Source organism: Vitis riparia, chromosome 14 (genome assembly GCF_004353265.1).
Source record: "Vitis riparia cultivar Riparia Gloire de Montpellier isolate 1030 chromosome 14, EGFV_Vit.rip_1.0, whole genome shotgun sequence".
In the NCBI taxonomy this organism is placed as follows: domain Eukaryota; kingdom Viridiplantae; phylum Streptophyta; class Magnoliopsida; order Vitales; family Vitaceae; genus Vitis; species Vitis riparia.
Window position 1 is genome coordinate 29,154,134 of NC_048444.1, and position 21,729 is coordinate 29,175,862.

The 21,729-nt window shown below is 34.9% G+C and overlaps 2 protein-coding genes and 1 pseudogene across 2 annotated transcripts; 2 read left to right on the top strand and 1 right to left on the bottom strand.

Moving 5' to 3' along the window:
* LOC117931267 overlaps positions 1-21,729 on the top strand; it is a 65,399-nt pseudogene that overhangs the window by 1,436 nt on the left and 42,234 nt on the right.
* On the top strand, positions 71-3,114 carry LOC117931261 (ABC transporter I family member 20-like). The gene is made up of 7 exons (XM_034852199.1): positions 71-239; positions 1,122-1,255; positions 1,795-1,914; positions 2,082-2,177; positions 2,300-2,452; positions 2,534-2,611; positions 2,741-3,114. Exons 1-7 carry the CDS (start codon positions 71-73, stop codon positions 2,978-2,980), a joined length of 990 nt encoding a protein of 329 aa, XP_034708090.1. The 3' UTR covers positions 2,981-3,114.
* Positions 5,007-8,332, bottom strand: LOC117931271 (trafficking protein particle complex subunit 4-like). Its single transcript, XM_034852213.1, has 3 exons — positions 8,231-8,332; positions 7,818-7,986; positions 5,007-5,374 (listed from the first exon to the last, which is right to left on the bottom strand). The coding sequence occupies exons 1-3, from the start codon at positions 8,288-8,290 to the stop codon at positions 5,178-5,180; spliced, it is 426 nt and encodes a 141-aa protein (XP_034708104.1). The 5' UTR covers positions 8,291-8,332; the 3' UTR covers positions 5,007-5,177.

Below are 21,729 nucleotides of genomic sequence, written 5' to 3' on the forward strand. Positions count from 1 at the left end.
ATGCCACGTCTCTCCCTCTCTAAATCTATATATAAATTCTTCTCCTCCTTCTGTATTGACAATGACAACAATGGCAGTGAAGGACATCTCGAAGCCAACGGTGGAGATCAACAATCTGAGATTCACCTACCCAGGAATCGACGGCCAACCTCCTCCCGGATCTACGCCTCTGATCGACCACTTCTCTCTCACTCTCAACTCCGGCGACCGCTGCCTCCTCGTCGGATCCAATGGCGCAGGTCACTTCTTTGCCCCTCATTCCAAACGCTGCTTTTTGAATGAACCCAGAAAGGGACGAGTCCGAATGTTGATTTTGTTTTTATTTTCTTGCGTTTCCCAGCTACCAAATGTAGGGGAAATCGTATTTCTGGTGGGTTTGGTTGTTTCTGAGCTACCAAACAATTGGAATTTTCTAGGGAGCGTCATCAGTTTTGTGGGTTTCTATAAGGGAATGGGCCCAAGTGGATTTCGTTGGTGTTCTCATTAGGCAAATGGGTAGAATTTTCAAGGGAAAATTGCAGTTCCTTTGGAAAATGGGCGCTTGAGAAAGACTAGTAGATTTGAATCATTTGATTGCTTTTCTTTTCCTGCATTTCCCAGTAGCCAAACACATGGAAATTTGTTGGAAAAATGACTTATTGTTATTGGTTTCACGGAGAAAATGGTGGCGAGTAGATTTAATTACCTTTTCCCCTGCATTTCTCAGTGATCCAACAAATGGAATTTTCTAGGAAAAATAACAATTTTTATTGCTTCTCTTTTCATGCATTTTCAGTAATCAAACACTAGATAGTTAGTAGGGAAACTCTCAACTTTTAATGGGTTTGTTTGTTTGTAGAGAAAACTACAATTCTGAAAATCTTGGGAGGGAAAACACACTACTGATTCTTATTGATTTCACTGAGAAAATGGAGGCGGGTAGATTTAATAACCTTAATTTCCTGCGTTTCCCAGTGACCAAACACATGGAGTTTTATAGGGAATATCATGATTGTCATTGGTTTCTCTCAAATAGGGACAAATTGGTTTGATTGCTTCTCTTTTTCAGGCATTTTCAGTTTTCAAACACAAGGTATTTTAAATGGAAAATCTCAACTTCTAATGGGTTTGTGTGTTTATAGGGAAAACTACAATTCTGAAAATCTTGGGTGGGAAGCACATGGTAGAACCTCACATGGTTCGAGTACTTGGAAGATCGGCTTTTCATGACACTGCCTTGACATCTTCTGGTGACCTCTGCTATCTTGGAGGAGAGGTTTGTTCTTTTTTTTTTCGTTTTTTTTTTTACAATCCATTTTGAATTTGACATTGCTGAATCTTAGGGCACCATTTTAGAGAGGAAAATGTAGTTTGCAAATAGTTTCTATTGAAAAAGATGTCAAAAACTTGTAACAGATCTTCAGTGGCTTTTTTTACAATCCGTCTTGAATTTGACATTGCTGAATCTTAGGGCACCATTTTAGAGAGGAAAATGTAGTTTGCCAATAGTTTCTATTGAAAAAAATGTCCAAAACTTGTAACCGATCTTCAGTGGCTTGTAGGGTTAATAATTGGTTCTTTTGAACTGAAGGAAAGTAAAATCGAAAAATGCAGTGTGCCCATGTTGATAAATGAGGTTGCTCATCATTGAGATTTAAGATTGCTCAGCTAATTTATGTATACAAGCTAAATGGAACACGTAAATCAATCCTATCTCCTCAAAATTTTTCACTTTTAGGTCATCCTTCATCACTCGTGACACATTTTCAATAATGAACAAGCAGTTTTTTCTTAAGGAAGGATTTTCTTCTGCAGTGGAGGCGAGACGTTGCCTTTGCTGGGTTTGAGGTTCCGATTCAAATGGATGTTTCAGCTGAGAAAATGATATTTGGAGTATCAGGTATTGATCCTCAAAGAAGAGCTGAACTAATCAAGGTAAGATGTGAATCAGAAACACCAAAACTTCAATCTTGTAATGTTGTGTGATTTCTATAGGCTCAACTTGCTTGTTTGCTTGTACCCATGTATTGAAACAAAATTCCAGTGAAGTTAAATCACAAGAACTGAGTTCAGAATGAAAAATTTTTCTTGTGGGGTTGTAGGTTTTAGATATTGATCTATCATGGAGACTTCACAAGGTGTCTGATGGTCAGAGAAGACGGGTGCAAATCTGTATGGGTCTCCTCAAGCCATTCAAAGTAACATCAAGCTTCTACCTCTTAAAGAATTGGACCTTTTGAAAGCATGCATTCACCTCTACACTTCCATTGGAAATTCTTGAGATTTCAATAACTTGAAATTGGTTCTCTTGTTTATATAGGTTCTTCTTCTAGACGAGATAACAGTTGATCTTGATGTACTGGCCAGGGCCGACCTTCTGAAGTTCCTCAGAAAGGAATGTGAAGAGCGAGGTGCTACAATCATCTATGCGACGCATATATTTGATGGTCTGGAGAATTGGCCATCCCATCTTGTATGTCTTGCTCCCTTTCTTCCTCCGTGTTTCCTATCTAGATTTGGTTTCAGCTCTGTGAAAGCGGTTTGGTGTTTTCAGGTGTATGTGGCTCATGGGAAATTACAATTAGCAATGCCAATGGAAAAGGTCAGGGAGATGAGCAATTTGTCACTAATGGTTAGTTATCCCACCCTTTTTGATCTAGATGTTTCAATCCTCCTCCCTCCATTGAATTCTTGATTCAAAATTGTTTGTTATATCTACTGCTAGCAACTTTCTATTACCATAGATGTGTGGATTTTGCAGAGAACAGTGGAGAGTTGGTTAAGGAAGGAAAGAGATGAGGGGAGGAAAAGAAGGAAAGAACGAAAGGCAGTTGGCCTTCCAGAATTTGAAAGCCAAGTTGAGGGCAGCCGAGTGGCTGGGGACCCTGCTCGTGCTGCTGTTCGTGCATTGAACAACGGATGGGCTGCTGGAAGACTGCACTCCACCATTGCTGGTGAAGAGAATTTTTTCTTAAGTTCAAACAGTGTCTTGAGACAATAAGAAAACTACTGCCCACTATCCACCCTACACAAATTGATGTATGGGTTATGGTTTTATTGACTGGAATGAGTATTTTGGCCTGTAAGAATAATACCCAATTCTGATATATAGTTCTTTCTATCATGTGTGTTCAAGATCTTTGCATTTTTCACCCTAGGAGAAGGTGGAGATGAGTTCATATCTTGATTTCTTAGAGCTTTTTAGGAACAAAAAATTATTTAAATTTCTTTTTATACCATATTCAAAATTCTATGACTTTTAGAACTTGTTTGACAATGATTTTATGAATTGTTTCAAGATAAAAATTTTCATTATTAGAAAAGTTAGAAAGGCCTCCTAAAATCATTATCAAATGAACTCTTATAAAAATCGGTGATCAAATATTAGTAAAATCATTATCAAATGAACTCTTTTAAAAATCGATGATCAAATATTAGTGAAATGTCGATACCCTTTTCTGATATTAGTTGGGGCTCCCCAGAAGTAGATTTTTGAAGTAAAATTTCTTGATTTAGAAACTGCAAATTACACAGATTATTCAAATTAAAGGTCAATAGACTGGTGAAATTATATATTAAAGTCAAATGACAGTTTTAAAATTCAATGACCAATTAAAACAAATTTTGAAAAACTGTTTCAAAATTTAATAACGGATTAAAACTTCAGTATGGATGAAATTTCTAAATTGTAACTACTCAGCATGCATGAAGACTCTTGTTTGAATGAACGAGTCTTTTGCTCTGTGGAGGGTTTGTTTGGTTGATTTCCTCACCTATAAAAGAAGGGTTTGTTTGGTTGATTCCAATGGCTGAACCCCACAAACTGATAATAAAACTGTGTTTTCAGATTTGTTTTTACTTTTCTTTGCACTTGGGTTTCCATCAACTTGCAGATGAATCTTCAAAAAAGAATCTTCTCAAATTATTGACCATTCTTCCCAATTTCCTTCCAAAAATTTTGAGTTTCTCTCCATTTTCGTTTTAAGTTTCCAAATTTAAATCCACATTTTTAACCAAAACATCCGTGAAACAATCCTCAAATTGCTCTCGGGATTTTTTTTCTCATTTTTCCTTAACCAGATTTGGCCAAGAAATTTCCTATTTGAACATAGGGATCCATGGCGAACTTTCTCACAACCCAAATAGGAAAAATGGTAATGGAGTCATCTCTTACCTTCATGTTTGCTGCTCTTCTCATGGTATTTTCTCTCTTCACCTCTCCCACTTCTGGGGTCACCCAAGAGACCTTGGCCAGCATCTGCTCCCAAACCCAGAACCAGGAAATCTGTGAGGGCATTCTGGAAAGCGATCCGGGCACTACCTCAGCTGATCTGCATGGGCTTTCTCTGATATCAATCAATCTAACGATGAAACAAGGAAGTAGCAACTACGACACTTTCACAAAGTTCATGGACAATTCCACCGATACTACATTGAAGGAGTCTTTCAGAAATTGTGTGAGTCTTTATAATTCAATAATGGAAATGCTGAAAGTGGCCTACCAGTTGTCGGAGAAGAAAGAGTATAAGAGCATTACCCAGCCGGGGGAATCGCAGACGCTGGCCTACAACTGCGCGAATGGGCTCCCTATAGACTCACCAACCGATGGTATCAGCCGAGATATGATCATAACCTGTGAAACTTCAGCGAGTGTGAACCAGTATATTGTTGGGGTTTCATTGAAATGAGATGGCGGGGATTAGAAAATTGCAGTAACAACATATCTGCTACAATGATGGCTTCTTTTCCATTTGATCTTTTCAATTTTCATACAACAAACATGAAGGAAACTGTTAGCTCGGGCTTTTTTATGATAACAAAATAAGGTTTAATGATACCGAGTCTATTTCAATTGATTCATGCACTTGAATATATTTCTTACTCATCCAAAATGCATTTTAAATTGATTAAATCCAAGCAAAACCAACCTAAAAGGTTTCTAAAATCACCTTTAAAGGTTTTTCTGAACATGTTGGAAGCATACATGGTTAACTAAACGGTGTAATAGCTGAATGAATAAATGAATATGAAATAAGTCAAGCCCCAAGAAAGCCATATCTCTTAAAGTTGTTAATAGCTGTAGTATTTCAATCATCCATAAAACTAGAATTAACAGATATCAAGTTTGAACAAACTTGGCAAAGGGATTGTTCTAAAAATTTACAGACAAAAATAACACATAGTAAGACAAGGGTGGGTCATCGCCCCAACAAGGCAACACGATCCTTCTGTACGGCTTGGGATAGGTTGATATCAAAAAGCTCACATCGTATGGGCATCTCCATTTCGTAGAAGGGATTCTTTAGTACATAATCAGTGTACAATTCATAGATGACTTTCAAAAGACCCTCCATGTGCTGTGTTCCAGGCTCACATACAACAAAGAACTTTGTCCCTGCACGAAGATGAATGGTTCTGGAATTTAGTGAGACAGTTCTTGTTGGGGGACTATTTGAACCCAATGGAAAAGATAATATATTCATATGGAAATAAGTTTCCTGGAAAATTCTGAGAGCAAAGCAACCAATGATTACATGAAAGCCAAACAGATTGATATATCAGCCTTTTAGTGGTTCAAACTTCATATCAACCAGCTGGTTTACACTAAAATATTTGTGGGCATGCACAACATACTTGGGATATACCACTGAATACTCAAATTCTAACTAGGTAAAAATCCATAGCCCAAGACAAATTCCACAATTTACACCAGTATCAATGCCATTAAGATCAGCATACATTAAAGAACTACAAAAGAAATTCAGAAGGGATGACCCATGTGTTGGAGTCGTTGAGTGTGGAGGGGAGAGATTTGCAAGTAAACTTTTAACATCTGAACTTGCAGAATCTGGGTTGCTAGTAAATTTCCACCATTCTATTTAGTCAAATGTACTTACAAATGATAGTCATCTAATAGGTTACAATTAGACAACTTAGTGACAGATCTAGCAAATTTTTCAATAAGCATGAAATAGTTTAAAGGAGTTATAACATAACTCTAGAATGGTGTAAGAGTTTCGGAATCAGACATGCTTATAATAATCAGAAATTCAGCTTCAAAAGTCACCTACTGTACTCCTCTACCAAGAAATGCTATGTTACTAAGCAAAGACAACTCATAGTGACAAGATATTCTAATGTTTGTGCTCCTAGAGATAAGCTGTTTTGTGTGTATGGGTGTGCAGCAGAGGATATAGGCAATGGAAAGAAATTTATCGACAGACAAATAATAGTCCAACAGGAGGTTGGGATATCCCACTTTAATAAAAAATAAAACAATAAGAATAAACCATCCAACTTGCACAATTCTTGGGGGTTTATAATTTTATAGTTATCCTTGTACTAAACCAACCTACTAATTCCCAAATCTCATGGTCCGCCCAAGGCTTGCCTAATTTTCTTCATCCAAATCTTCTTGCTCTTTTCTTTCTTCCTTTGCCCATTCTACCACCTCTGCAATCCTTTGCAAGCACGTGGAACCCTTTCCTCAGACCCTCAAGCACACTCAAACAACTCCCTTCTAATAAAAAAGGATAGACCACCTTCTTTTCATGGTCTATGAAAATACCTCCCGCTCCAATCTACACAAGGTTTCTTTTTTTTTTCTTTTTTGATAGGTAAATGCAAATTATATTAAAACACCAAAAGAGGCGCACCAAAGTACACACGGTGTAAACAAACAGCCGCCAAAAAGCGCTAAAAAGGATAGGGAAAACAAAAATACTCCCTCCCTCAATCCGACCCCAACCAATCAATGAAATCAACTAAGGACATAGATGGATGTTCTATAAACAAGTTAGCCCAAGATAATAAGTTGCACAAAAACAAAGACTTTAGCCAATCCGCCTAGTTTCTTGGGCAACCTGTTTGTATACTTCATGTGTATTGTTTTCACCGCTTCTAGGCACTTCTAATACAAGCTCTTATTTACCTATCAAAAAAGAAAAGACTTCAGCCAATGCACACAAGGTTTCTTAACAAGAACCCATAGGTTTTCAATGAATGAGGTCTTTTCGGGTTATCACCTCTTTGGGCTTTGAATCTAGACCTCCACTTGATTTTATTAGCTTTCTAGGAAGGGATTAGGAAGTCAATTAGCTTGTGGTCTCCCTCTTTTCTTGCCCTTAGCACACTTTGTGTATCTACTGTGTACTTGGTCTATTTATCTCAGGTGCCTATTTAGAAAATTATGTAGAAATCAATTTGAAGGTAAGAGACTGTAAGACATTACATCCAATCAAACTATCGAGTTGGATTTTGAATTTAAGAACATTGATCTAATTTCCATCTAAATACAAGTACAGCTATCCAGAAACCAAAAACAATCTATCCACACTACCAACTGAAGCCAAAAACACAACAGAGTCGACCAACATTTATTTTGGTCAGTCAGAAATTAAAATTTTGAACTTCAAACTTTCACTATTTATCACCTGAGGAAACTAACACTCAGCATTCTCTCCAACCAAACTAAAACTAACAAAAGAATTCTCTCCATTAATATCTAATTAATGGAAAATGAAAAGCATAATTTAATCAAAGGAATTAAGCTCTTATCATCTGATTCCACTCGGTCACTGAGAAACAACAATCCCTAAGATTAGATCGACACTATTCAGAAACTGTTTCTCACTAAGAAAAAAAAAAGGAATGAAAACTCCACCGAATTAAACCTTATTACACAATCATTTCCTCTAGCTTAGTTGAGCTATTAATTCTCTTTCCTTCAGGTCTCTACTTTATCTCTGGATCCAAACAGAAAACCAAAAAAAAAAAAAAGAACCTTCAATTTCAGTTTTCTTTTATTCTCATCAATTTAGGATAAAATCGTGATATACCAGTGAGCGATTGGAAGCAATGGAGGTCGAATGTATCAGCTTCAAGGAGCTCGATCCCCGAGCAACCCAAAGTTGGAGATAACTGCTGAGAAATCGCATGCATCGAATGCCACAAACTCGCTAATCGCAAGCTATCATTCGTGTCCATCCGTCCCGCCGATCCATAATCCTAAAATCCCCATACACAAGGTCAGACCCCGTTTGTTTACCTAGAAAAACAGCCTCCAATTTTTTTTTTCCAAATTGAACTCCAGATGTGAAGGCGTATTTTCATAAGCAAAAATCTCCCAGGGACTATCGATTTACTCGAATAGTTTCCAAAAAAAAAAAAAGAATCTTTTCCCCCTTTTCATTTTCTCGATCAAAATTTTCGCGGAAAATGATTTCCGTAGAAATGGAAAGGAGATTCTCACCTTGTAGAAGATTAAGCCCCCGGATTTGTTGATAATGTAGAGACTGTAGATCGCGGCCATCGGAATTTGTTTTCCGGAAATTCCCAGAAATGAAGAAGAGAAACAAACCGTAATATGTACAATGGTTTATCTCGGTTCAAGAAAATGGGCCTAGATGTGTGGGCAGGCCCAAATTCTACTGGCCTTACCGAATTGGGCTGTCCAAATTGCTACTGTAGCCAAGACAAAAAACCCACCCTAACTGGGCCTTTTATCAGAGTCCGCTTGCCCGGTGCTTTTGGAAAGTAATTGTATAAAAAGCATTTTTGAAGAAAAATATTCAGAAAACACTTTTAAAAAAGGTAAAAAATTATTTATAATGCTTCATAAAACACACTTGTTAGGTGATTTTCCAAAACACGCTACACTTTTAGTACAAGTGATTTGAATAAAAACATTGTGAAAAACACTTTTATTATAGTCTAATAAGCAATTCTTTTAAAAGACTCTTTATCAAAATTATTTTTAATGAAAGTGTTTTTTTTCTGATTATATTTTTAGAAAAATCATTTATTAAGTATTTTTTTCAAGAAGTACTATAAGTAATTTTTCAATTTTTTTAAAATTGTTTTCTAAATTTTATCAATTACCTTTTTTTAAAATAAAAAAAGAATACTTTTTATATCAAAAGTGCTTTTTAAAAACATTAACTCTTAACTTTTCATTTATACCATATTTTTCCCTTTGAGGTAAATTATTCCTCTTTGATCTTTATTAAGATTTACTTTCTAAGGTAAAGATGATACATGAATATATTTTGAATGATAAAAATTTTGTATAGCAAAAATAAATAATTATAATTATTTATTAGTATTAATAAGTACAAAAGTGCTTCATATGTTAATTTTTCAATTTCAAATGTAAGAAAATTTGATAAATAAATTTTTTTTTGCTCTATGTTCATTATTATAGCAAGATCATTTTCTTCCCACTATTCATACCTAGTGGTTAAATTTATTTTTAAAAAAAATCAAACAATAAGTAGGGAACACCAACAAATTAATTTAAATCAATTAAAATTGATCATATTGGTTTAATTTTTAATAATCATAAAGTTTGATTTGGTTTGAGATTTTAAAATTTGACCTTATCAGATTGGTTTTTGATTTCTTTGTCTTCTAATCGATAAAAAATACAAATCTATAATTGGGTTGAGAATTGAAAAAGATCATTAAGTTTACTCAAAATCGATTCACAAAAACTAAACCAAAACTACCTTAAAAAACATTGGTTTGATTTGATTTTTGACTATAAATATGATCGATTCGGTTTTTATCAACTATAAACCCATTAGGTTAGTTTAATTCATTTTTTACTTAAAAAAATAAATAAAAAAGACATATCACCAACAAAAATAAATACGAAAAAAACATTTATCATTAATAAAGGGTTTGTATAAGATGTTGGGTATATACTAATTGGATGATTCAAATTTTATCATAAATAAATAAAAAAATAGAATTGATATTGTAATATATATAGGTAGTGTTTGTTATTTGGTTAAATATAAAAAATCAAAATATTCGACATTTTTTATTTAGGTAGAAATGATCTATTAGTATGAACGAATATAATTAAAGTCAATTTATTGATAATAAGTTTATTTTAATTATGTTGATTGATGTTAATAGATCACTTTTATCGCTAAAAAAGAAAAAAGAAAACACACCACCTTAATTATTACAAAATTTATATTTAATACCGTTACATTTTCCCTTAAATATTAATTTGCAGGAATATATAGCAATTAATTCTTTATTATATGATAGAACAAAACCAATTAATTTTCCTCATATATATATATATATATATATATATATATATATATATATATATATATATATATATCAAGCCTTTTACCATCTCCTCCATTCATCTGCAACCATGAAAATGATCTTCCCTTTCCTTGTTCCTTCAATGGCGGTCCTTCTCCTTTCCTTCTCGTTCTTCCTCCCGGGCTTCAGCGCCCACCCAGAAACCGAGCGACTGATCCAAGACATCTGCCACCGAGTGGATAATTTTCAGTTCTGCAACGCCACCATGAAGGCTAGCTTCCCAGCCAACATTGGCGACCTGGCTAAGTTATCCATCTCGGTGGCTCTTGTCACGACCCAAATTCCGGGCAACCCAAAATTTGACCCGTGACCCCAGGTCAAAGGTTTGACCCTAAGGGTTTCTCCTATTCCACGTTGGCAGTCAACCAAAACACTCTGGATTTTTTTTTTTTTTTAATAAATCCCACTAGAATTCTCATAAACTATAATATCCCAAAACTACTCAAAACAACAAGATTAAATAAATATTCATTATAATCCAAAATAAAAGTTCTCAATTAACAAATTTATCAAAATAAAGCTTAATAACAAATCCATGAGTCATAATTACTAAAACAAATCCCAAAATCCAAAAAGAAACACAATAACAAAAAAAATGTCACGCTCCACTAGGCCGCTCCAGGAGCATCCTGAAGTCCTCCCTGCCCCACCTGTGGATCCTCATGAGAGATATCTGCATCTAAAAAGGTATAACAAGGAAGGGGTGAGCATTTCCACATTGCTCAATAGGGTGCCTAACACCCAAGGGGTTAAGGGGATTACTAAGTTTCAAATAATACGAAAAAGACACTTCAACACAAAAGGAACAATTCAACAGTATCAATCAATCACATAGTTTAATATATAATATTATACACAATTTCACAATATTCAACAATTACATGAATGCACATGAATGTGTGACACACAGTCATACAATGCACTATTGTTCTCGGGCTTTCATCGAAGGATACGCGTCCGCACCCAAATACACTCCCCATTCGGAGTCTTCCCGGGGTAACTTTTGGGTCTTTCACCCTAGGGATCTCTCTCCCTTCTTAATTCGCCCCACACGGGCTTCCACTTCTCATCTCTATTTCATTTTTTTTTCCATTTCATACACTTTTCACAATCTTCATAATTTTATTTATTTATTTCACATAACCATGATGCACATGAATGCCATAATTCCAATGTTCCTCAATAATTCAACAATCTCAACATTTCCCAATAATCCAATAAAATAATTTCACACATTAAAGTTTCCGATAATAACTCAAACAAATATTCAAAAATTTGCATATCAAAAATCTTGAAATTTTACCACACTTACAAAATTTTTCAACCATTATAATAATTTCTAACATCCGAAATTAACTAACTTTTTACCCTAAAATTTTCGAAAATATTCTAACCAATGCCTAAAAATTCACAAATCATTATATTTGAAATCTAACCCAAATTTTGGAATTTTCCAACCCATCTAATAATTTTTAACATTTCAAAACAATTAATTATCAATCAAAATCAATTTCCCGAAATTCTAAAAATTCCAAACAAATTCCAAATATTCTAGAAAAATTCATACAACACCTATTATTCCTAATTAACTCATAATGACAATATTTACAATTTTTTTCTCAAGGGAAAAACATAAAAATTTAAGCTTTAGGGTTAGGGTCCCCTACCACAAATCTGAGAATCTGGCCGTTAAAAACGAAATCAGCCACCGTAGGCTTGTTCCTCTAATCGAATAGAGTACTTCCTCCGAATTTGGGCCAAAACGAAGATCGTTTGGCCGTCCAAACGGCCGGTCAAAGATCCGGCGAGTGCCCTAATTCCACAGCCACTATTCCTTTCCTTCTTCTCCCCGTGGCCGTTTCAAAAACTCCTTTCCCTATTTTTTTTTCTTTTAAACAGCCCACTTCACATGGCTTTTAAAAGCCACCAGCCCACTTCACATGGCTTTCAAAGCCACCAGCCACTTGAGCCCACATTCAAGCCCAACTCAAAATCTAAGCCCAATCCATTATTATTATTATTATTTTCTTTTACAACCCATTATCTTACAACCAATATTCAAAGCCCATTGCATATATTTATTTTATTTCTTTTATTTTCTTTTCTTTTGTTTATTCTAATTGTTTTATTTTATTTCCAATTCATTTTTTTTTAACACACAAATTTATTTATTACTACCAATCTAAAACTAGTTTTTCTCAATTTTATTATTCATCAATTTAATTTAATTGATTTATTTATTTTTCTTAATTAATTCTAATTAATCTTAATTTATTTATTTTTCATTTTCGTTTTCGTTTTTCGTTCCCGGAAATTTCCAATTTCTAAAATCCTAAAAAATTTTCTATCCTAAGGCTGACATGGCATAAAATTTCAACTCGTCTATTTGACCGACACAATAAAACGAAATTCACCAATTCGAAATTGACACGTGTTCTCCAAACACTTTTCTTTTTGACTTTTCAACCATTACACAAAATAAGACTTTTCAAACTAAAAATGCTAACGTGTCATAAAATACCCGGTCATTACATCCTACCCCCCTAAAAGAAATTTCGTCCCGAAATTTAAACCAGCTTACCTTAAAATTCATAGAAGAGTTGCGGATAGTGTCGTCTCATTTCTTCCTCAGGTTCCCAAGTGGCTTCTTCTATCCCATGGTGTTGCCACCACACTTTGACTACAGGAATCACCTTGTTCCTGAACTTATGCTCTCCAACTTCCAGAATTCGTAAAGGTTCCTCCACATAAGAAGTATTTTCACTAATCTGGACATCTTGCAAGTCCACTACCCAAGTTGGATCTGGAGTACACTTCCTTAGCATTGACACATGGAAAACATCATGCACAAGGGACAACTGTTGAGGCAAAATTAACTTGTATGCCACTGGGCCAACTCTCTTATCAATCTGAAATGGTCCCACAAACCTAGGGGCTAACTTCCCCTTCTTCCCAAATCGAAATATGCCTCTTCGAGGGGACACTTTTACAAACACCCAATCCCCTTCCTCAAACTCCAAGGGCCTTCTCCTTTTGTCTGCATAACTTTTCTGTCTATCTTGGGCAGTCTTAAGTTTTTCCTTGATGAGTTGTATCTTCTCTGTAGTCTCTTGGACAATCTCAGGTCCCAACAAACGACTCTCACCCATCTCTATCCAACACAAGGGCGATCTACAAGGTCTCCCATAGAGTGCTTCATAAGGTGCCATGCCAATACTAGATTGGTAACTATTGTTATAAGCAAACTCTGCCAAAGGTAAGTAATCTGCCCAATTTCCTCCAAATCCAAAACACAAGCCCTTAACATGTCTTCTAAGATCTGGATCACTCTTTCTGATTGACCATCTGTCTGAGGGTGAAAAGCGGTGCTAAAATTCAGTTGGGTGCCCAAAGCCCTTTGTAAACTCTGCCAAAACTGAGAAGTAAACTTAGGGTCCCTGTCAGACACTATAGATACAGGTATCCCATGCAATCTCACAATCTCTTGTATATATAACTTAGCCAAAGAGTTCATGGAATCAGTAGTTTTCATGGCTAGAAAATGGGCTGACTTAGTAAGACGATCCACAATCACCCAAACCCCATTTTTCTTGTTTCTAGTTCTTGGCAACCCTATCACAAAGTCCATAGTGATATTATCCCACTTCCACTCAGGTATAGGTAAAGGTTGCAACAACCCTACAGGCCTCTGGTGTTCAGCCTTCACTTGCTGACAAATCTGACAATTAGCTACAAACTGAGCAATATCTCTCTTCATCCCACTCCACCAAAACTGTCTCTTTAAGTCTTGATACATCTTGGTATTCCCAGGGTGGATGGTATACTTCGCCTTATGAGCATCTGCTAGAAGTTCATTTCTCAACTCCACATCTTTTGGCACACACAATCTCCCTTTGAACCTCACACTCCCATCTTCATACATAGACCAATTTTCATCTATTTCACCTGCTACCAATTGGGCTTTAACCTTTTCTAAATACTCATCATGAACTTGGCCTTCCACTATTCTCTGGATAACCATTGGTCTAGCTGATATACTGTATAAGCATGGACCATGCCCTTCCAAACCAAGACATAATTCAAAATCCTCAATAACTGCATGCATCTCAAACTCTCTCAACTCCAAGCTAGACAACTGGCCAACACTCTTCCTACTCAAGGCATCTGCTACAACATTCGCCTTTCCTGGATGATAATGAAGAGCAAAATCATAATCTTCCAATGTCTCCATCCATCTCCTTTGCCTAGAGTTCAGATCCTTTTGAGTGAAAATATATTTCAAACTCTTGTGATCAGAGTACACCTCAAACTTCTCTCCATACAAATAGTGTCTCTAAGTCTTAAGGGCAAACACCACTGCTGCAAGCTCCAAATCATGTGTTGGATAATTCCGCTCATGCTGCTTTAACTGTCTTGAGGCATAAGCTACCACCTTGCCTTACTGCATTAGCACACACCCTAGCCCCACTGTGGAAGCATCACAATAAATTGTAAACAACTCTCCACTAATAGGAGCAGTTAACACTGGAGCAGTGGTCAACTTCCGCTTCAACTCCTGGAAAGCATTCTCACACTCCTCATTCCAATCAAACTTCACCCATTTTCTAGTCAACTGAGTCATTGGTGCTGCAATTCTAGAGAAGTCTTCCACAAACCTCCTATAATATCCAGCCAACCCCAAGAAACTTCTAACCTCAAATACATTAGTAGGTCTTTGCCACTCCTGTACAGCTTCCACCTTTGAATGGTCTACTGCTATTCCTGCCTCAGAAACCACATGACCTAAGAAGTTCACTTCAGTAAGCCAAAACTCACTTTTGTCCAACTTCCCATACAACTGATGCCTTCTCAAGGTTCCAAGAGTGGTCACCAAATGCTGCTTATGCTCCTCCAAACTCCTGGAGTAGATCAAGATGTCATCGACAAAGACAATCACAAACTGATCCAAGTAAGCACGAAATACTCTATTCATTAAATCCATGAAAGCAGCGGGGGCATTAGTTAACCCAAAAGGCATGACTAAGAACTCATAATGGACATATCTTGTTCTAAAAGCAGTTTTAGAAACATCTTCTTCCCTAACCCTCAATTGATGATACCCAGTTCTCAAGTCAATCTTACTAAAATACTTTGCACCCTTCAACTGATCAAACAAGTCATCTATCCTTGGAAGAGGATACTTGTTCTTCACAGTAACTCTATTCAACTTCCTATAGTCAATACATAACCTTAGTGTGCCATCCTTCTTCTTCACAAACAACACTGGGGCTCCCCATGGCGATGTACTTGGACGAATAAAACCCTTACCCAACAATTCATCTAACTGAGTTTTCAATTCTTTCAACTCAAGAGGGGCCATCCTATAAGGGGATACTGAAATAGGATCAGTTCCTGGGTATACTTCAATAAAGAAATCAAACTCTCTATGCGGTGGTAAACCTGGTAACTCATCTGGGAATACATCCTGAAACTTCCTCACCACTGGAATTTCTGTAATGTCCTTCTGGGCTTTCTCTTTACCACGAAGGCAAGCTAAGAAATTTATTGATCTCTTCCTCAACACATACTGATAACACAGATCAGACTGCGAAAAAGGCAAACTAACACACTTCCCTCCAACAAAGCAAACCTCAAATCCCTCTGGCAGACAAAATATTATCCTACGGCGATGACAATCAATAATCGCTCTATACACTGTCAACCAATCCATTCCCAAGATAACATCATACCCAGTCATATCCAAAATCCTCAAATCCACATTTAGTGCTCTATCTGCCAAGGTAATAACACACCCCTTGCATATTCTATCAATTCTAGAATTTGTACCCACTTAGCAACTTCAACAATTATCAAAACTTTCACTTTCATACAATCACAATACATAATTTAATTAATCATCAACTCGCCAATTAACACATACAAAAATCATAACATTACAATACGCACAAACACTCACAAACATTGACCCCAAGGTATTATCGCAACCTTGGCTCTGATACCACGCTGTCACGACCCAAATTCCGGGCAACCCAAAATTTGACCCGTGACCCCAGGTCAAAGGTTTGACCCTAAGGGTTTCTCCTATTCCACGTTGGCAGTCAACCAAAACACTCTGGATTTTTTTTTTTTTTAATAAATCCCACTAGAATTCTCATAAACTATAATATCCCAAAACTACTCAAAACAACAAGATTAAATAAATATTCATTATAATCCAAAATAAAAGTTCCCAATTAACAAATTTATCAAAATAAAGCTTAATAACAAATCCATGAGTCATAATTACTAAAACAAATCCCAAAATCCAAAAAGAAACACAATAACAAAAAAAATGTCACGCTCCACTAGGCCGCTCCAGGAGCATCCTGAAGTCCTCCCTGCCCCACCTGTGGATCCTCATGAGAGATATCTGCATCTAAAAAGGTATAACAAGGAAGGGGTGAGCATTTCCACATTGCTCAGTAGGGTGCCTAACACCCAAGGGTTAAGGGATTACTAAGTTTCAAATAATACGAAAAAGACACTTCAACACAAAAGGAACAATTCAACAGTATCAATCAATCACATAGTTTAATATATAATATTATACACAATTTCACAATATTCAACAATTACATGAATGCACATGAATGTGTGACACACAGTCATACAATGCACTATTGTTCTCGGGCTTTCACCGAAGGATACGCGTCCGCACCCAAATACACTCCCCATTCGGAGTCTTCCCGGGGTAACTTTTGGGTCTTTCACCCTAGGGATCTCTCTCTCTTCTTAATTCGCCCCACACGGGCTTCCACTTCTCATCTCTATTTCATTTTTTTTTCCATTTCATACACTTTTCACAATCTTCATAATTTTATTTATTTATTTCACATAACCATGATGCACATGAATGCCATAATTCCAATGTTCCTCAATAATTCAACAATCTCAACATTTCCCAATAATCCAATAAAATAATTTCACACATTAAAGTTTCCGATAATAACTCAAACAAATATTCAAAAATTTGCATATCAAAAATCTTGAAATTTTACCACACTTACAAAATTTTTCAACCATTATAATAATTTCTAACATCCGAAATTAACTAACTTTTTACCCTAAAATTTTCGAAAATATTCTAACCAATGCCTAAAAATTCACAAATCATTATATTTGAAATCTAACCCAAATTTTGGAATTTTCCAACCCATCTAATAATTTTTAACATTTCAAAACAATTAATTATCAATCAAAATCAATTTCCCGAAATTCTAAAAATTCCAAACAAATTCCAAATATTCTAGAAAAATTCATACAACACCTATTATTCCTAATTAACTCATAATGACAATATTTACAATTTTTTTCTCAAGGGAAAAACATAAAAATTTAAGCTTTAGGGTTAGGGTCCCCTACCACAAATCTGAGAATCTGGCCGTTAAAAACGAAATCAGCCACCGTAGGCTTGTTCCTCTAATCGAATAGAGTACTTCCTCCGAATTTGGGCCAAAACGAAGATCGTTTGGCCGTCCAAACGGCCGGTCAAAGATCCGGCGAGTGCCCTAATTCCACAGCCACTATTCCTTTCCTTCTTCTCCCCGCGTTCTGGCCGTTTCAAAAACTCCTTTCCCTATTTTTTTTTCTTTTAAACAGCCCACTTCACATGGCTTTTAAAAGCCACCAGCCCACTTCACATGGCTTTCAAAGCCACCAGCCACTTGAGCCCACATTCAAGCCCAACTCAAAATCTAAGCCCAATCCATTATTATTATTATTATTTTCTTTTACAACCCATTATCTTACAACCAATATTCAAAGCCCATTGCATATATTTATTTTATTTCTTTTATTTTCTTTTCTTTTGTTTATTCTAATTGTTTTATTTTATTTCCAATTCATTTTTTTTTTTAACACACAAATTTATTTATTACTACCAATCTAAAACTAGTTTTTCTCAATTTTATTATTCATCAATTTAATTTAATTGATTTATTTATTTTTCTTAATTAATTCTAATTAATCTTAATTTATTTATTTTTCATTTTCGTTTTCGTTTTTCGTTCCCGGAAATTTCCAATTTCTAAAATCCTAAAAAATTTTCTATCCTAAGGCTGACATGGCATAAAATTTCAACTCGTCTATTTGACCGACACAATAAAACGAAATTCACCAATTCGAAATTGACTCGTGTTCTCCAAACACTTTTCTTTTTGACTTTTCAACCATTACACAAAATAAGACTTTTCAAACTAAAAATGCTAACGTGTCATAAAATACCCGGTCATTACAGCTCTGGAGTACGCCACCAACACGAAGGGGTACGCGGAGGAGCTGAGGCGACAGGCGACTGACAAGGCGCTCAAATTCTATCTGACGATATGCGCGAACGCTTACGGTGTGGTGAAAGACTCCTTCACGGCGGCGGAGAAGCAGTTTGGTAAAGCGGATTTCGCTGGTGCGGAGGAGAGTGAGAAGAAGGCAGTGCAACCCATCAAGGACTGCGATTTTATCTTCACCAGGCCACCCCAGCGGTCGAACCCGTTGCAGGAGAGGAACGAGCAGATGAGGGAGATCATTCAGACAGCCATCACTGCTCTGCAAAGCTTTCTTCCTTGATCATCAATGAGGTGTCTCTGAGAAAGAATAACTCCTTGGGTCGTCTTCAACATCTGGATTCACTTCCTTTATATATATATATATATATATATATATATATATATATATATAAATCTTAATTACTTGATATTAAAGATAAGTTATTTTCCATTCTGTGCATTTTTTCTCCTTTTAAAATTTACAAATAGAAGCTAGTAATAAATTCTACATAAAAAGTAATAGAAGAAAATTGATATTTGTTATGAAATATGGTAACTTTTAAATAATTATGTTTATGTGAATTTCTCATAATAATTCATAATTCATATTGATGTAAATGCTACCATGACATTTTCTTATAAATCTTTTTATGACTTTCTATAAATGATGAACTAATAAAATGATATTCAATCTTTCTTTTTTAAAACATACAAATTTCTTTCTTCTTCCTCCGATCCTTTTATTATACAACATACTATCAACATGAAACTCTAACCAACAGTTTAAAAAATCTTTCGAGTTTTTCTTTTAAGACTTTTACATCAAATATTAGGAGAAGCTATAACTAAAAACTACTTAGTTTAAAAATACCTTGTCTCGTAGTCATTGGTGTGTTAATCTATTTTGCAAATTGTATGTGATTGGATATAGTATTTTATCAACACTAGATATTGCTTTGCATCAAGTAGACATTGGAATACAATCAACACGTATTAGATATCTTGAAGATAAATCAAACAACAATAGTGGTCACTTTTTTGGTGCTCATTTTTTCAAGTCGTTTAAAATTACTCTTAATTGATGAAACAAGTCATGAACGTGTATGATTAGGGTTAATGATCCAATATATATAGGAACTATGTGAGTATCTTCCATCAAAGATAATGCTACTAAGTTACAAGAAAATAATTTGTTTGTAAAAAGAGGATTTATAAAAGGTGATAGAATTAAACATATCTTTCATAAATTATTTTATAATCATGAACTACAAGAAAATGGTGAAATTAATGTTCAAGAGATTTGGTCATGTGATAATCTAGTAAATCTATTCCCAAAAATTGTTACCATCAAATATATTAAAAAAATTAAGATACAACATTGGACTACAAAGATTGAAAGATCTATTAATGAAAATATTGAAGAAAAAATAATCATATTTACATGAGGGGGAATAATACTAATCTATATGTATTATACTCAATTTTTTTCTTCATTCAGGTTTTGTCTTATTAGGTGTTATCGGCAAAGTTTTTAATAGGACAATTCTAATGGTTAAATAATTTAAAGAACATATATATATATATATATATATATATATATATATATATATATATATATCTTTCACTAGAGTTTTTCATAGTAAGGTTGTAAGGAGTGTTATAAAATATAAAAATTTTCTTAGAAATGATACTATATTTTTCTCTAAGCATACCAATTTTTTAACATATTTTTATAACTAATATTTTTTTTACTTAAACATTTAAGAGTTCTTATATCTTATATAGTATAATTTATTTATTTTAAAAAGAAAAATAAAAAAGTGTACAAAAAAAAAATAGGTATCTGTTAGCCCAAGGGTTCTCCTAATCGGGTTTTGATGATAACAAACCATGGTTAAGTAACTAATTGATTTGAATGATAAAGAATCTCAAGTACAAATTTGGAAATTCATCAAATGACCATATGGATACAAGATCGAGACTTTTGATCATAGAAAATGAATGTAAGATGAATGCATGGGTGCACTTAAGATTTTCATACCGTTTCATGCATCTTTGAAAACTCGGTTTATCCTTTAAAACTTCGATTTCATTAAAACCCGAAGTTTTATAAAATGTACCTTAGGCAAAACGTTTTAAAATTGACATATTAATTCACCTAAAGACCTTGCCTAAGTGTTAGAAAAGAAAAGAATTGAAAAAGATAGGTTTTCGAGACCAAAAGGTTGAACCGGTCGAGACTCTGGTCAACCGACTCAACCAGTTGGGGAACCAGTCGACCAGTTGCCCTTGTCCAATCGAGGAGTGCCAAAAACACTCTCTCTCATCCAGTAGCTTCCTCTGCCCAGTTGAGGTTCATCCCTTCCCAGTCGAGGTCCGGTCGACCTCCGGTCGAGGCAACGATAACCTATCAAAGCATTAAATGCTCTAACGGCTAGTAAACCGGTCGACTCCTACCTCGACAGGTCAAGCCTGCCTTTTGCTGTTTTTGTCTCCTGAGCTTAGAAACCTATAAATTAAGAGCTCCACTTCATTTATGAGATAGAGAACACTTGCAATCAATTGTCTACCTATCTGTTCTTGGCCTAAAAGCTCTCATTTCTTTCTTAATGCATTAAATCATGACTTGCATATCCTTTAGTGCATTTTTGTGAGTCATCCTAGTTTTGTTTTGTATTTGAGCTATCTTTGAGCTAGGTTGAGGAATTCATTCTTGTAAAAATTGAGTGTTAAAGCCTTCAAGAGGTTTGAATCTTGAAGAGATTGTGTAAGAGCCAATTGGAGCCGGAATCCAAGTGTAAGAAGATTGGAAGCTTGGTTGAAGCTTCAAGTTAGTGGAATCCTCACTTGGTTAGGAGATCGAGGAGAGTGGACGTAGGTAAGGAAGTATCGAATCACTATAAAACCCGAGTTTGAATTCTCTAACTTTATCTCTTTATTTTTTTATTATATTATGCTTGAACTTATTGTGTTGAAAAAGTTTTTTATAAAACCTAATTCACACCCCTCTCTTTTTGGGTATTTTTCTTAATTAAGCATAGTCTTTATTTTCTCAGTATTTTTAGAAGTTGTTATTAAAGACATTTTTTTTTGTTTACTTTTAAAAAAACACCTTTATTAAGGTAGGGTTAATACACTTTTAAAAATAAAAAATATAAACATAACCTAGATTTTTGACTCACAACAATATTTTAAGAATTTGTTTTGAAATTATATTTTAAAACAAATATGATATATTTTCAATTATTTTTTATATAGCATTTAAAAAACCAACTAAAAGTATGAACTCCTAATAGTATTTTATTCTTAATAAAGATTGATAACT

Coding starts and splice junctions, on each gene's coding strand:
- LOC117931261 (XM_034852199.1), top strand. CDS start 71: ATGGCAGTGAAGGACATCTCGAAGCCAACGGTGGAGATCAACAATCTG. Junction 1,256..1,794: donor TCTGCTATCTTGGAGGAGAG/GTTTGTTCTTTT, acceptor TTTCTTCTGCAG/TGGAGGCGAGACGTTGCCTT. Junction 2,178..2,299: donor GTCTCCTCAAGCCATTCAAA/GTAACATCAAGC, acceptor TTGTTTATATAG/GTTCTTCTTCTAGACGAGAT.
- LOC117931271 (XM_034852213.1), bottom strand. CDS start 8,290: ATGGCCGCGATCTACAGTCTCTACATTATCAACAAATCCGGGGGCTTA. Junction 7,987..8,230: donor GGGGCTTAATCTTCTACAAG/GTGAGAATCTCC, acceptor TGGGGATTTTAG/GATTATGGATCGGCGGGACG. Junction 5,375..7,817: donor TTGCTTCCAATCGCTCACTG/GTATATCACGAT, acceptor ATCTTCGTGCAG/GGACAAAGTTCTTTGTTGTA.